This window comes from Pipistrellus hanaki (assembly GCF_964339955.1).
Source record: "Pipistrellus hanaki genome assembly, chromosome: 1".
Taxonomy (NCBI): domain Eukaryota; kingdom Metazoa; phylum Chordata; class Mammalia; order Chiroptera; family Vespertilionidae; genus Pipistrellus; species Pipistrellus hanaki.
Genome location: NC_140503.1, coordinates 163,488,365 through 163,505,536, shown reverse-complemented (window position 1 = coordinate 163,505,536; position 17,172 = coordinate 163,488,365). Strand labels below are relative to the sequence as shown.

Below are 17,172 nucleotides of genomic sequence, written 5' to 3'. Positions count from 1 at the left end.
ACTATCATGTGTCTCTGTTTTATCCTGTCCGAGATTTCCGTTTTGCTTTCTCCTGCCCCTTTAATCTACCAACAATGGATTTCATGGAACTGTCCTTAGGTCTCCTCCTTTGATACGTTTTTTGTTGTTTGTTGTGGCATTTTTGTTTGTTTGTTTGTTTGTTTGTGTGAAAAATTCTAGGGAATGCCCCCCCACACACACCTTTTTTTTTCAGAGAGAGGAAGGGAGAGAAATGAGAATTTGTTGTTCCACTTGTTTATGCATTCATTGGTTAATTCTTATCTGTGCCCTGACTGGGGATCAAACCCAAAACCTTGGTGTATCAGAACAATGCTCTAAACTACCTGGCAGGGCTTTGATTCTACTGTATGAAATACACTGCAAAACAGGCATTCTCTGAAGCATTTTCTCAATCTGAGATTTTATTTCCCATCAATGTCAGTTTGGCTCAAATAAACTCTTAAAAATTCTCAACAGCTTGCCCTGGCCAGGTGGCTCAGGTGGTTGGAGAGTCATCCCACCAAAAAGGATGCAGGCTTGATTCCAGGTCAGGGCACAGAGCTAGGTTGTGAGTTTGACCCCCAGTCAGGGGGCATAAGAGAGGCAATCGATTGATGTTTCTCATATCCATGTTTCTCAGTATCTTTCTCTCCCTTCCTCTCTCTCTCTAAAAATCAATAAAAGCATATCCTCGGCTGAGGATTAAAAATATTCTCAGCAGGAATGAATAATTCTTGTTTATACCCAATACACATTTTTTTAGGAAACACCAGAAACCAACACAGGAAGCATAATAATGTCAAACCAGATTTCTATTCCTTTAAATTTTTTAAGGTATATAAATTGCTTTATATTCTATTTCATATGTTATTATAAGGCAAGTCATAATAAATATAAAATCTTCCAAAGTGCTAGAGATTGTTTTAAATGATATCTTAATAAAGCACTGTTTCCCAAACTTTTGACATATGTGTACCCCTTCTATAATTTTCGTAATGCTGAGTACCCCTCGTACTCATGAGAACGTAGAATTAGGCGCAGCTAAGCACGGTGCAGTGCATATCCCCACCAAACTCCGGTGCAACGTGTACCCCCACCAAACTCTTCCTGCATCCCTGGGGGTACGCGTACCACACTTTGGGAAACACTGTGGAATGTAGAAAAGAATCACTATTTGGGTTGCAGGAATGGTCCCTATGATCCTTATCTTTCATCTCTGGGAAAGGATTGTTACCAGCATGAATACCTCCAGGCAGAATTTATGCAGAATTTCCCCAGATTTTTTGAGGATGGAATACTATTTACTTTATATATTTAATGATAGAAGAGATGAATATAAAAAATCACCAAGGTGAAAAGTTAACAACAGCAGTTCTTGTTGGCAAATGCTAACACCAAACTCAAGAATGCACCAACTCAAGAATGCAATCTTGTGCATTCATGTATCAGACAATCTCTCACGGCAGCTCGAACGCTCTCCCCACAAAAGCCACAGAGGTGTTCTCTACTTTCTCGTGTAGAGTTCCTCCAGCCCAAAGGCCCTTTGCCGGGCTCTGCCTCTAACCTCCTTCCTCTAGCAACCACCTGTGCATCCTACACAGCAAAACTGAAAGCTGGAAAAGGTGACTGTGAACTCTAGGAAGCGGGGGCGAGGTCCAACCCCTTACCAGTGGATAGCCCATTCTCGGCTGTTTACTGAGGGAATGGCCTCCTAAGAAATATGATGGCACAATCCACAAACACAGAGGAGAATGTTGACTGAATTTTTAGTGTAAAGCTAAAGATTCCAAGGGGCAAGGTGTCTCTACCCTAATTACTGGGATCCCCAGTAATAATGTAATAATCTTTCTTTCTTCCTTTCTTCCTTCCTTCCTTCCTTCCTTCCTTCCTTCCTTCCTTCCTTCCTTCCTTCCTTCCTTCCTTCCTTTCTCTCTTTCTTTCTCTCTTCCTTTCTCTCTTCCTCTCCCTTCCTCTCCCTTCCTCTCCCTTCCTCTCCTTCCCTCCCTCCTTCCCTCCCTCCTTCCCTCCCTCCTTCCCTCCCTCCTTCCCTCCCTCCTTCCCTCCCTCCTTCCCTCCCTCCTTTCCTCCCTCCTTTCTTTCCTTCTTTCCTTCCTTCCTTCCTTCCTTCCTTCCTTCCTTCCTTCCTTCCTTCCTTCCTTCCTTCCTTCCTTCCTTCCTTCCTTCCTTCTTTCTTTCTTTCTTTCTTTCTTTCTTTCTTTCTTTCTTTCTTTCTTGGAAAGAACTCAGGGGAAAAGAAGAATAAATCCATACACTGTCTGGATGAAGACATTATAAAGCACTTGATAAGGCAGGTTTTCAGAGATACATTGTCTGGCATTCCAAACAATTCAGTAGAAGCTCAGAAGTCAGGGTGAGAACCACATTTATCCCTCCCAACAGCTGATAGACCGAGAGGTTGGGGGTGGGGCAGAGAACCTACCAGTAGGGGTCTTAGAATGTCATTGTATTAAAAGAACTGAAAAATAGAGGCCCAGAGAAATTAAAGTTTGCTTAAAATTAGTCCTTTATACTAATCCATCAAATAAGAAACCCAGTTGTTCCTGAAGCAAGAAACTGTGGAAAAGCCAGACTATTGTATCTCTCTTAGAAAATTATCTTACCCATTCACATGTTTAAAGCTCTGAATGGATTTGTGGTTAAAAAAAATAAATTAATAAATTAATAAATTAATTCCAATTTAATATCAACACAGAAACCTTTGTTTATTCTCATAATGTTTTCACTACCTTACAAATCCAGGAATTTACCTAGAATCTACTTTGGAAAATGTTGGCATCGACCAAATAGAGACTTTCTGATGTTTAAGCGAGAATGGTAGTAGCATTTAAAAAAATATATTGATATATTTTATTGATTTTTTACAGAGAGGAAGGGAGAGAGATAGAGAGCTAGAAACGTCGATGAGAGAGGAACATCGACCAGCTGCCTCTTGCACATCCCCTACTGGGGATGTGCCCGCAACCAAGGTACATGCCCTTGATCAGAATCGAACCCAGGACCTTTCAGTCCACAGACCGACGCTCTACCACTGAGCCAAACCAGTTTCGGCAAGAATGGTAGTAGCATTTAATTAGAACACTTTATAATGGAATTGGAAGTATATTACATAGTGACCTATGCACAAAAAGAGATAATAATCTATATGCAAACAGTTATTTGAAAATAACTGGGGGGGTGGGGGGGGGGAGAAAAGGTAGTTTTCAAAAGTATTACCAAGGAAGTGCTAGTGCAATATATTTGGTTCAGTTAACCTGAAAAATCTTAAAATGTGTCATTTCCTGATCATCTGTTAATATCACAGTGAAAAGCAAAGCAAACGAGATTCTAGATAGTGGCTTGGAAACCGTTCCAAAACAAATCAATTTTCAAAGATATTTATTATTAGCAGGCTTTCAATTTCAATAAAACCACTACAAAATAAGTTTTAAAACAATTCTCTGGGGAGCTGGGTGAAAAGGTTAAGAAATAAAGATTGGTAGCTACAAAACAGTCACAGGGATGTAAAGTACATCATAGGGAACACAGTCAATAACATTGTAATAACTATGTATGGGCCAGGTGGGTACTGGAAACACAAGAGGGATCGTTTTTGTAAAAAATATGATTGTCTAACCACTATGCTGTACATTGAAACTAATACAAAACAATGTTCAATGTAAACTGCAATTAAGAAATAATTTTTAAAATAACTGTCAGCATGTACCATAAACCATTAATTAACTTCAGAAATTTTCAGAAAAAGATTTAGAATCAAGTACACGTGAACATTTAAAGCTGTCATTTGTTTTCTGAGTTTTTCATTGGGATGGAAGAGGAAATAACCATGGAAGCTCCTTCTATAATTGATATTAGGTTACAATGAACCAAAACAGACACCATCAAAGTATCACTTAGAATCCCTGATCATTTGATTTCTCGTTCAGAAAACAAAAATAACTAGAAAAATGTCACACCCTGTCTTCACAGAGCTTTTCCATCTACTATCAAACCATTCTTAAGGCCCTCAAAAATGTTGTTACATGATATTTACCATAAAAAATAATTTAGCATAATAAATAAAAAGGCATCTACACATCTAGCAACTTATTCACGTAGAGTTAGGGAGGATGAAAATGTAAGCTCCACATTTGGCCATTGATGTATCCTAAATATCTAAATAAGCATCTTGCACATAGAAAGAGATGTGTGTGTGGAGGGGGAGAGAGGAGATATGTACATTATAGAAATTTTCCAAACAAATATTGAAGTTCTCTTTAAACCAAAGAAAATAATTCAAATATACATCAGGCTACTTAGAAAAATACTCAAAATACATCTTCATACACAGAATTCTAAACATTCATGAAAAATCATGCAACTCTTTACAGGTTTGATTATGCTCAGCTCTAAAATACAGCAAACAGAAAAAACAATGTCAAAGAAATATATAAAAACTGTGAAACCTGCCAAAACCAGTTTGGCTAAGTGGATAGAGAGTTGGCATGCAGACTCAAAGGTCCCAGGTTCGATTCCGATCAAGGGCATGTACCTTTGTTGTGGGCACATCCCCAGTAGGGTTGTGCAAGAGGCAGCTGATCAATAATTCTCTCTCATCGATGTTTCTAACTCTCTATCCCTCTCTCTTCCTCTCTGTAAAAAGTTAATAATATATATATATAAATGTGACACCCTATGAAAGAAGTGCTATACAGCTTTCAAAAGTATTCTCTGAACATCTGGCTTCCTTTCTTAGAATTCAAACCTTGTGTTCAGAAATAAGGATATGCAACCAGAGGGTATAGACCTGCTAAAAGTTTAGTGGTTAGTTTTTTTCTTTCTATGAATGTGTTATGAGTAGGACATTTGGAAAATGATGCTGACAGAATCTGAAGTGGATGGGCTGGGCATGATAAGCAATTAAAATTCTTGATTTTCCCTAAAAATAAATGTCCCTATTAGGAACAATTGACAAAACACTATGCATGTCTAGATGCAATCTACATTTAGTATGCCAGTATTATCTCAACTTATTCCAAAGACTTGTCTACAATAAATTAAACCAAAATATACACTTTCTAAAGATCTGTAGACCTGTCCTTTTTTTTTTTTTCATATTTAAGCTAAGCATGATAGAACATAGGTCAGAGGAACCACAGAATTTAAGACAACCTGCACTTGCTGTAAATGTATGAAACCCAGCTCTGGATGCCCGGTCCCAGACATTAGCTCAGTTAACTGTATACAAGTTCAGACGGTCCCAGTTCCTTTGTTTTGATTTTCCAGAGCCACTATCAGTGCATAAAAGACTTCAATCATGAAAGGGAAATCATTTCATTGTTCATAGACTTTATAAACAAATTAAGGAGAGGTCAAACACATAGACTTCAGTCCTAGCATGCGGCAATCTGAAGACTTAGAGCACATGTGTCAAACACAAGGCCCGCGGGCCAAATCCAGCCCGCCAGGCCTTGCAATGTGGCCCGCACCGCACTGTCATCACTGCACTCCGCTGTCAGTTTATGACATTGTCAGTTTATGACTGTTCAGTAAACCATTCGGCCCGCAATTTAGGCTGGATTTTAGATTTTGGCCCCTTCTCTGATTGAGTTCGACACCCCTAACTTAGAGTCAGATGGAACTAGATATGATAACACAGATTTGTATCATACACAGAACCTAACCACCTCTCGCTTCTGGTTAGGCATGCTTCTGTTTCAATGGTACATGGTTAAACGGGTTACACAGTTACAAAGTTAGACAAGTCTTCATGAAGCCCACCGGTTAGTTGGAGAGACAGACCTTGAAAAAAAATCATTACAAATGTGAGTAGTATATAAGGAAACTAAGATAGAAACATGTCAAACTGGGAGCTAACCTGGTCTAAGGTTCTGAGAGGACCTCCTTGAGGAATCATAAGAAAGACCAGGGAGGGAGGGAAGAATTAATGGATTTTTGCAAAAACAAGAAAGAGACAACTTTGGCTAAAGCACAGAGTTTGAGGAACCTGCTAGCACCCGAAAAAGCTGAAGAAGAGATATGAAACACACATTTCTAAAAAGTAATAATTCCTTTTATTACAGAAGGAATTGGTCATTTGTTCAATGACCTTTCAATTGGCCATTTGTTAGAACAATTCTTTCTAACTACTACTATAGTTTTGAACAAGTAGCATTTTCAGATGTCTAAAAAGATTAGGGTATACAAGTTAACTGAGGAGTCTAGTCAGCAACTTGTACCCAGATGTTGGTCAAGGCCATGAGGCTAAAACTCTTTTTACTGGTTAACTGGAACTATATCAGAATGTTGAATTTGATCTTAGGGTAGAAGAAATAGATTTTCTAATCATTTTGGGTACGTTACATTTCTTAACTTTCTCTGCATCTAATTTCCTTTATTTTATTAAAAGCAAGTTACAACGTACAGTCAAAAACTTTGCCAAATATAACTGAAATTCTAACTAAGAGAATCACAGAAATATAAAAACAAACCAGAGTCACTATTACACCATCAAAATAACTATGGGAAAGAAGAATCAGTCAAAAATTCCAAAATTGCATAAATAGCATGTTTTAATCTATTTAGAAAATAATCACAGCAACCTTTTTAAAAATAAAACAGACACAGAAAGGGTGAAATGGATCTCCACAATTTTGTTTCCATGAAGTTAGAATTGGGGGGTAAGAATCATGGAGTAGGTGACCATTTCATTTACTGATTCTTTTGGAATATTCCATATTAGGAATTAGCAAACTGTAACCCAAAGGTTAAATCAACTCATCTATTTCATAAGATCTCTGACAAACTAGAATTTTTTTTTTGCATTATTACATAGCTGAAAAAATCAAAAGAAGAATGTTTCATGAAATTCAAATTTCAACATGCATATTTGTATTGAACACAGCAATGCCCATTTGTTTATAGAAGTCTATAGCTGCTTTTGCACAACATGGCAGAGTTGAGTAGAAGTGATAAAAAATGTATAGCCCCCAAACCTGAAATGCTAACTGCCTGACTTTACACACACACACACACACACACACACACACACACACACACACCACCACCACCCTGTTTTATAAAAATCCATTTGGGACCTGACTACAAATGGCAGGTTGTGTAGGTGTTCAGTCTGGGAGGAAGACAGACTTGGTTTCAAGTCTCATTTCTAGCCTTTACACAGCTGGGAAACTGACCAAGTGATTTAACCTCCAGAGCCTCTAGGTTCCAGCCCTGCCCTCTCTCGGCACAGTGGGGGCTAAAATCAGCACATGTTCTGTACATCAAACCATGTACCCCTGCTGAGGGTTGGGTCCACCTAACAGAAAAAGTACCTTCTAACATGTTTACATAAATGTGCACTAACAATTGAAGGTGGCTCTCTGTTCCTCAGTTTTCTCATCTGTAAAATTAAAGTAATAACCAAAAGCCTCTTCTTGAATTTTGAGTATCACGTGAAGTCATGAAGGGATTAACTCATATATAGTGCTGAGCACAGTGTCTTGTGTTTAATACATGCTCAAAAAACTCTTCTTGGTATAGTAATTCCAAGTGATTCAGAAGAAGAGCAGTGGTTCCAAGGAGGATAGGAGGGAGGAGAGAGGGAAGACACCTTTAACTGTATTTTTTCAAACAGAGACACATTTCAGAGATCTTCTGAGATAGAAGAGAAATGACTGCCCAATTACCCTCCTCAGGCTCTAATCTTAAATCTCTTCCATCTAAACCTTAGATTGCCCACATTTAAACTAGAAACATAACTCCTTTCATTCATTCATTGAACAAATAATTTTGGAGAGTGAGTCCTATGCAAGGGAGGGGGCAGCAAGCAAGGCACAAGCCCTGCCATCAACATCTCGAGACTTGCCGAGAAAGGCCAGGCGTAAACAGGAAATGACAGTTCAGTGACATAAGAGCCTTAAGTCCGGATGTTCTTGGAATGCAGAGCGAAGCTTCTGTATGTGTGGGGTTGCCACAAGAACTAATCGGTTGCTAAAGTAATGGTGTTTTCTTCTGTTTGGTTTTCGAATGCCTGTAAAAACCCAAAGTATCACCTTATAATGAGTAACCTCACTAAGTGCATCTCGCCTAATTATCACATCTGAATATGCCAGAAAGACTGGATATCGATTAAATACAATGCCCGTGTATTTTTCACAATATTACCCACTGTCCTCTTCCAAAAACTACTCAACCTGAAGACAACTCACCCTAGTGGTTCAGATGAAAAAGCGTGAAAGTATTTTTACTGTCTTTCTCTCACACCTACATCTAATCTTTCCAGGCATCTATTCCATGGGTACCACCTTCAAAATAAATTTAAATTCAATGCAACAACGTCTCACCATCTCCATCCCCATCTCCATAGTGGAGCCACGCTCCCTTTGCCTAGAATTGAATTACTGAAACAGTCACAGAATCGGTCTCCATGTTTCCACTTGGGACCCTCCTTGCAAAGCATATTTTTACATAAGAGCTGGAATGATCCTTTGAAAACATTGCCATAGTAAGTCAGCTTTCAATGGCTCCCTGTTTCACTCCAAAGAACAACTCAAGTCTTTACAGTGACTTACAAAACTGCATAATCTGTCTCCTTCCCTCCACTCCCTCCTACTCATCTAAAGACTCCCACTCCCCACAACTGCCTCCACTCCAGGAAACTGGCCCCCTTGCTTTCTTCAGCTTGCCAGACCCAGTCCCCTCAGGCTTCATTCTAGCTGCTCCCACTGCATGAAACACTTGAGTGATTTTCAGGGCTCACTCCCTCACTTTCCTTAAGTATTTTCTCAACTCTTTTCTCCATGAAAATTACTTTGATTCTTTATTTAATATCACAGCTTGTCCCTTCACTCTCCACCTATGACACAACCAATATCCCTTTTCCTGAAATCACCTCACTCTTAAACCACTTAAAGTCACATTACATTTTCCTGAGAACTAGCAAGATCTAGAAAGACTGCCTTAAGACATCTAACGTATAAACTCCAGATGAGTCATTTGGCCTCAGCATCCGTGCACACTGCAATCATGTTACAGGATACAGAAAAGATTTGTTTTCCTGCCTGTGTGGAAAAGAGGTGAAAAAAGACAGCTGGAGATGCAGAATAGGAAGAAGGATGGAGAAAGAATGTCATTTCAGTGAGCTTAACAGTGAGCTATACCACAAGTGTTTGTAATCTCAACCACATCCGGAGGGACCAGAAGCCTTACAAATTGCAACATCCACCAGGCCTACAAATTACAACATGAATTATAGGTAAAAAGGGGGACTAAAACTAGCTATTTTAAAATAGATACAGGTACTTAGAGAACTATCCAGAGACCTTCATAGCAACCAAGAGCCCATATGGATGCTTGTTTTCCCTTTTGCTTTAATTTACATGTTTTTAGGGAGAAAATATACTTGAAAAAATAATAGTCATGTGATCAGTCCATTTTTGTGTTTTATTTCCATGTACAACAATCTAATACAAAATTTTCCATAAATCCAAAAATTTAACTGCAAAGAAAATACTATTTTATCAATGGAGCTTACACTGCATCTTAGGTAATATAAATCAACATCTCAACTAAAATATAGCTGAAAACTGAGGTATTACCAAGCTATCAAAATCAAATTCCTTACTCATATGAGAAAGCACCAACAGTAAAATGGATAAAATATTAGCTCATTCTGTTAAGATGCACAAATAATTCCAAAAACAGGATGTCTTAGATGCTACAATGCAACCTTCATTACAAAAAAGCATTCTTTTCATGTGTTTAATATTTCAAGAAGAAATGCTTCATTTGGAAATCATTCTCATAGCTTATTTTTATTTTAAATATGACTTGAATTTTATAAATATCAAAATAAAATGTATACTATCTGAAAATTCCCTTTAAACGCAGCCACGGGGTGGGGGAGGAGGGAGTAATTTAAACTCTATACAAATTTTTCCTTGTAATGATCTCATTTATTACATACTAGAGGCCCAGTGAATGAAAATTCATGTACTGGAGGGGAAGTCCCTCAGCCTGGCCTGCCCCCTCTCACGATCTGGGAGCCCTTGGAGGCAGGAGAGGACCCAGCGATCAGGGGAAGGCAATGCTCACATCACACCTCTGCTGCTGCCACTGCCAGTAGTGCAAGCCTCCGCCTGCCCTGACTACCTAAGCCTCAGGCGGCCCTGGGCGGCTGAGGGTCTGAGAGGGATGGGGGACTCCAGAGGCAAGCCCGGCTTTGCCATGTACCTGCTGCCCTGGCGGGGCTAAAGGGACTGGGTGCCACCATCTTGTGGCTGTGGGCACTGACATTTTTGAAGGTGTGGCAGTCAATTAGCATATTCCCTCTTTATTAGAGAGGATACCTTCTTTACTACAGTATGCTCAACACTGAGGACCAGGAAGTTACCTCTGGATAGAACTATTTTAAAAGGCAACTTTATGCAAACTTTGTACTTACACACTCTGTGGCTGTGACTACTAATGAGCTCGAGATGACAGATTTTCCTCCGTTAAAGCTCACTGAAACATCAAGAGTTCTGAAACAAAATGAAGAAACAAAAATTAAAAATAAATTTAAAGCTAGAATATTGTGGGATATTTTTATTTCCTTACATAATTCAAAACTGACCGGAAAGTCTACTTAAAAAATCCAAGCTTTTGATCAGCTATTCCAGCTTTTTTTCTTTCTTAGTTCCAGTTCCTACTGGACTAGCCAGAGGCCGATTCTGTAAGTGACCTAATTGTTCCTAAAAGTATTAACATAAGTAGAAACATTCAGAAATCCCTGTTATTTTTTTTTTTACAGTAATCCTCTCTTTATCTGAGTTTTTACTTAGATAAGTCTACAGTCAACTGTGATCTGAAAATATTAAATGGAGAATTCCAGAAATTTAAAAAAAAAAAAGATAAATTTTAAATTGTGTGCTGTTTTGAGTAGCATGATGAATTTCTTACCATCCTGCTCTGTCCTACCAGGACCCAGTCATCCCTTTGTCCAGCTTATCCATCCTGTCAATGCTCCCCACCATTTAGCCACTTAGCACTCTCCATTATCAGATTGATTATCTACGTATCTTAGTGCTTGTGTTCAAGTAACCCTCACTTTATGTAATAATGGCCCCAAAGTTCAAAAGTAGTGTTTTGGATATGTCAAAAGAGAAGTGACAAAGTGCTCCCTTTAGGTGAAAGGTATATTTGTACAGGAAAAATTGATTATATATAGGTTTTAGTACTATCCCTGGTTTTAGGCAGCCACTGGGAATCTTGGAATATATTCCCCATGGATACGGAGAAACTACTGTAGTTTAAATAAATTAGAAAAAAATCCTTAATCTGTAAAAATGCTGAGATTTTTTTTTTCAGGTTCAAAAAAAATCTAAAAAGAGATAAAATATCCTTAATTCCCCTTTAGCTTATTTTCCCTATCTCTAAACATTACTATCATCACAAGATTCATGAAAGCAAATGTACTAGGTAACATTTTGTTAATCTGGCTCCTATAAAGTGCTATGCTCCAGTCCTCATAAAATATTCCAAATTCTAAAAAGTAATAGCTAGAAACTATGCCTTAATTACTCTGAATTAGTAGAATTTTGCTAGATTTAAAAGATTTCTTTCTCTACACCTTGAATAGAGTGCCAAATATGTTAGTTAAGGAGAGTTAGGATTTCTGGTAAAAATTTCAATAAAAATGCCAGAGAGGAGAGATGAGAGGTATTATTTAGGGCCTGCTATGGGCCAGACGCTATCATGGGCATTTTCAGACATTTATCTCATTTAATCCTTACAATAACGCTTCAAGTAAGAAGTAGCTCCACAGTTTATAGATGGGCTACATGAGGCCCAGAAATGTCCATTTCTGTGCCGAAAGTGGTAAAACTAGGACTCTCACAAATTCTGAACTCTTTCCATCTTACTGCACATGCTTGATGAAACAAAAGTTCTTAATGTGCTTCTTTTCTCAATGTGAACTTAGTTTGGATTTGTACCAAGAGAGAACCACCAGGAAAGTGACTACTAGCAAACTTCTTCAAAATTCTCCTTCAAAATTCAGGAATACTCCTATTGGTAATATTTCTTGTAAAATATTCTCCTCAATATTCTCTTTAAATTTTGCATTTAAAACAAAGCTTAGTTAACTCCACAAGAGAATGAGAACTCAGGGTGTTTATATCAACTTAAGTGAACTTCTGAACTATTCTACCATAGAATGCCAAGTAGCTTACTTAAAAAAGAAAACTTAAACCTAATTGCTTATTCTGCAAAACTGAATGCCATGTTTTATTTTGTTGAAGACTAAGCACAGTTGAATCCAAAAATAATCTTTCCTAGTTCTTAATTCCTCTACTTTAAAGCACGTACCAGGAAGCATGTGACAGGACATGGTTTTAGTTTGGGGGAAGATTATTTGATTTGTAATAAAGTATGATTATTGCAGGTAATCTTATTGATTCAGTTTTCAAGGGATCAGTAGAACAGTTTTTTATAAGAAAGTTCCCTTTCCTATGGTAGAAATATATGCTGATAAGATCTGGTAGGCAACCCAAATAACTGCACATTATCTTCCAAATCTCAGTCTAGTATAATGTGGCTGCTGTCAAATGAAACTGACCTAAGACTCCAAGACCTGGAGGCCTTGCTTGTATGGCTCAGGGGGTTGGAACATAGTCATTTACTCCAAAAGCTTGCAGGTTAGACTCTGGGTCTGGGCATGTATAGGTGACCAATTGATGTTCTCCCTCACCTCTCTTGGACATTTATTGTTTGTAGGTGAGGAAGAAGAACTAAAGATGACTTCACAGGTTCCATCTTGCACAAGAGGGTGGATAAATTTATACAGAAAACATAGGGAAAGAAGAAGGTTTGAACAAGAATACACGAGTTTAACTTGGGAACTTCAATTGTAAGGTGACTATGGGAAATCTAAGTGAGTCAGTAGACATATAGATAGTGGACATTTGAACAGTGGGTTTTGCGCTAAGGAAAAGATATTGAATGGAGTTGTGGAGCTCATCAGCAAGAAGAGGAAGCAGGGAAGATGTGTTTGTGGGCCAGAAATGCAATCACTGTGAAAACTGAGAGATAAAGGACTGCAAGAAGAATAGCCTGAGGTGGCATCTGAGAAGAAACTGCCAGGCAGGTGAGAAAGTGAGGTCATGAAACAAAAGGAAGAACCTTCTGAGACAGAACCGGCTCACAGGACAGATAACACAAGGTGGTCTGGGGAGATAAGGCTGAGAACTAACAGCTCTTTCAACTTCCTTTTCTATAAATTGGTTCTGCAGTGTTTAGAATTGCTTCCACCTTTATGCCAGACTTAAAAAAAATATTTTCCCACATAGATAGAAGAAGCCAAAACAATCTAACATAACAAAAAGATTGTTTGAAGTGCATTTTAACATCAGTTGGTAATTAATTGTGATAAAACTAAATTTATTCCATATGAGAAAATATTAAATAGTATTGTGATATATAATCAATTTAATAAAATGTAATAAGGCCTAATGGTCAAAGTGCTTTTATTTAATTTTTAAAGATGTATGACAATTCCAAAATGGGGGACTAGTTCAGTGCCATATGTCAGAGCTACTCTGATCTGAGAAATTTCATACTCCATGAAATATGATTGACATTTCAATCCAAAGAAACCTATCTGCAAGGTATTCATTTGCTGCTGACTTTATGCATATCCAATAAAAGACTGCCATTTTATGATCCATTAAAAAGGGCGAAAAAATTAAATAAAATTGTGAAAGACATTTGCTGGAAGTAATAAATAATTTACCTCCAATTTGCACATACTGAAAATTAAACTGGCAACTACTCAAAAAGTTATTAAAATTAAGGTGACTTAAGGTATTTTGAAATTAAGTGCTACTATTAAATACTCTGCAGAGCTTTTCAAAAGTTAGCTTTATGCATAATAAAGATTATAAGTTGAAAAATGAAGTTTCATATTTGTGTATACTTTGAAGAATTCACTTCTAGTTTTGAATTTATATAAATTAATGTTTTGTCTAAAATATTTTCTTCAATATGGTTAAAATATTCTTAAATAAAGTAATTTCTTTTTGAGATATCTCAAAATATAACTAAAACAAAGATTACAGTTAGGAAGATTGTTAGATTTCAGAATAAAAACAAAGCTATATTCAGAGATGTATACAGCTATGTTGTATAGTAAATATTTTTAGTATTACACTGAAAATAACCTTTTTTTATACTGATTTGTATATTTTAATAAAATACAAAAAAAGGCACTTAGAAAAAATCACTCAATTTTCAGTGCCTTTCATCTAAAAAATGTCAAATGTCTTAGTAATAGAAAAAGCTTCAATAATATAAAACTTAAAAGCAGATATATAAGAGGTTTTACATACAAATTTAGGATATCTTCTACCTCATATATAGCTGTCCCTCTTTGAACACTTTAGTTATCAACACTCTCTAAGTAATTCTAATTGTTAGAAAGATTTCTCAATGTTGAACTGAAAGGTGCCTCCTTTTACCTTCCACTCTTTCATTCTCCTTTGCTTGGGGCAATAAAGAATAAGTTAAATCTATCTCTTACATGACAGACCAAACCTGATGTTGGCACAGAGCTAATGTATCATTCCTGAATCCAACTTTGACAGAATTTTAAAGTTCATCCTATTTATTATTTCCATACTTAGCAACATCTTGTTGGCCACCCATAGATTGGCTTAAATTGTTATCCCTCTTAAAAGACAATTTCCAGAACGGAATATAATATTTAAAATATAAATACAATGCAGATTAGATGAATTTATCACATTTTTATATGTAATCAGAAAGCAATACACCATGTAGAAGAAAAGATAAAAGTTCCACCACTGAAGGGCAGGTAGCGAAATAGAAAAACAGAGCAGGTCCTCAGCCTTAATGCATCAATGTTTATATCCAAAATAAAGACATAAAAAAATGTCCTGGTATCCATGATAAAAATAAGTTAGTTAAAGTATCATTCATCAGAGAAAACAGAAGAATAAAGTTGGGACTGTATCACCGCCTACTGAAACAATGGAGTGAGAGATTATATAGATGTACATACATAGGTATATTGAAAAGAAGTGTTCATGTAAGAAGGTAGGTTAAAGGCTGAATTTGTCCAACCAAGAAAGAGTAATGAAATTAATCAATTTATTCCAGGAAAATTTATTATATTAGAAACATAACAATCTGGAGGAAAATACAAAAACAAAGATTCTATTATCAATTCAGGCTCTAATCCCAAGTCTTTCATACCATTCATCTCAATGACCCATCAGCACCAGATGATTAAAATTTTCCACATTCGCTGATATTCCTCCACTTCTTACTAAAAACGCTGTCAAGTGTCTTCCCACACTGCCTTTTAAGAGAACTAATACTATCAGATTCATCTGATGTAGATATTTATTTCATATTTGCCAGAAGATTCTGGCCAGCATTTTTGAAAGCACATTTAACTATACCATATGCCTCCTTAAATAATCTCTATCGAACAAGCTGTAGGATAAGGCTCTGGTTCATTCTGTTCTGTTTTTCTTTCTTCACAATGTGTTTATGTATATTTACCCAATTTGCTCTGTTCCTCTTGCCAAATTACAGGTTTCAGATCTCAACTATTGCAGAGCAGCTGTGTTATTGCTGATGTCTCACTAAACAAGGGTCAGAGAATAAGCCCATCCTGAAAATACTGCTAGCATCTGCACTGTACACCACAAGGCGCCTGCCCTGGAATGGGGAGGATTCGAAGACCTTCACAGAGTCCTTTCTATTCAAACTAAGACATTTTGGTGCAAATGAACATTGGCAGAAAAAAAGCTTCCAAACTATCTCCAGTGTTTTCTTGGTAAGACAACTTGTTTAATTATGTGACATTTTAAAAATTAAACTGTGTCCAATGAAAGAATCTAAAAGAACAACCTCACTACTCCCACCTTCTGTTTAAATATTAAGATTTTGTTCAACTCAGTCTACAAATCCCTATCAAATAAAGACATTTAATAAAATATTTTTTTCTCAAAGAAAGTACTTCAAAGAACCATTTCAACAAGACTAACTGGTGATATACCTGCATAAGATGTGCCCACGTGGTTTTATCGTTTGTTCACTCTGTATCAATTTCCGAATGCAAATTTATGTCCTGACTACTCTGCTACATCCTTCGTTCTCATCTCCAAGTCAACAATTTCATGTTAACCCCCTTTCAAACCAAAATTCACGAGCCCTGGGTTTTCAACAAAGAATCCTAAAACAAATGTAATTCAAGGAACTATAACATAAAGTTGAGAAAGGCTAATGAGATGAGGCACATGCCCATGGATCCAGCACTAAGACTACACATCTGGCTCTGAGACCGTCTGTCTAAGGTTGCTTCACCAGCCTGTTGTTAATTATTTAAGTGTGGGAACAGGGGGAACCATCACCACATCTGTCACCCTCACACAGGAAAAACCTTCATTCATTGCTGGGCCAGATGTGTTCATTTGAAATATAGACTAACTAGCTACTTAATGGGTTTGAAACCTTAGCCAACAGATAATTAAGCAAGCGTATTAAGCATCCGTCACCTTACAAAACTAAAGTGTTTCAGCTGTGTTGATTTTAATCCGATCTCAGAAGAGAGCTACAAAAGCATCTAAAGAACAGACCAGGCAAAGGAAAGCTCCAAATTACTTGCAACATACTTAGTAGAAAAAATAATGATGTCCCTAAATACCTAATACACTTGCAAATAGCATCTTCTCAAGTTTTGCCTCAATGGCATTATGTACTTGATTTCAAAAAAGAAAAAGAAGATCAAAAGTAATTATGTTAGACAAAGCTTCTTCCCAAAGCAATCTCTCCCTAAAAGTTTGCTTGTAGGTGAAATATTAGTGTCACAAGCCAAACAGAGGATGGCCTGTCATGTCTGATATTTTTTATGCTCTATATGATCTTTAAAAATCACATCTCCTGAAGGTAGCCTATCTATAAGTCGTGGTCTCCATGGTAGTCTCTTCAAAAGGAGGCTATGCCCAAAGGCAAATTCTAAAGAAAGCTCATTCAGTATCTGGGACAGACCAGGCATATTGCATTTTATAATTACTTTGGAGAAGAAAGTAAGGTGTCTTCCTTAAGTAGACACTACTATTAAAAATCCAAGATAATCAAAACACAACACAAGAAAGAAACCCCAAACCA

The 17,172-nt window shown here is 37.1% G+C and overlaps 1 protein-coding gene across 2 annotated transcripts in view; it reads right to left on the bottom strand.

Moving 5' to 3' along the window:
• ANTXR2 (ANTXR cell adhesion molecule 2) overlaps positions 1 to 17,172 on the bottom strand; it is a 127,267-nt gene that overhangs the window by 66,747 nt on the left and 43,348 nt on the right. For both annotated transcript variants that reach the window (XM_084882814.1, XM_084882813.1), the window contains exon 11: positions 10,442 to 10,520. In XM_084882814.1, the coding sequence (XP_084738940.1) occupies positions 10,442 to 10,520 (79 nt within the window). The remainder of the gene's footprint in view (positions 1 to 10,441; positions 10,521 to 17,172) is intronic.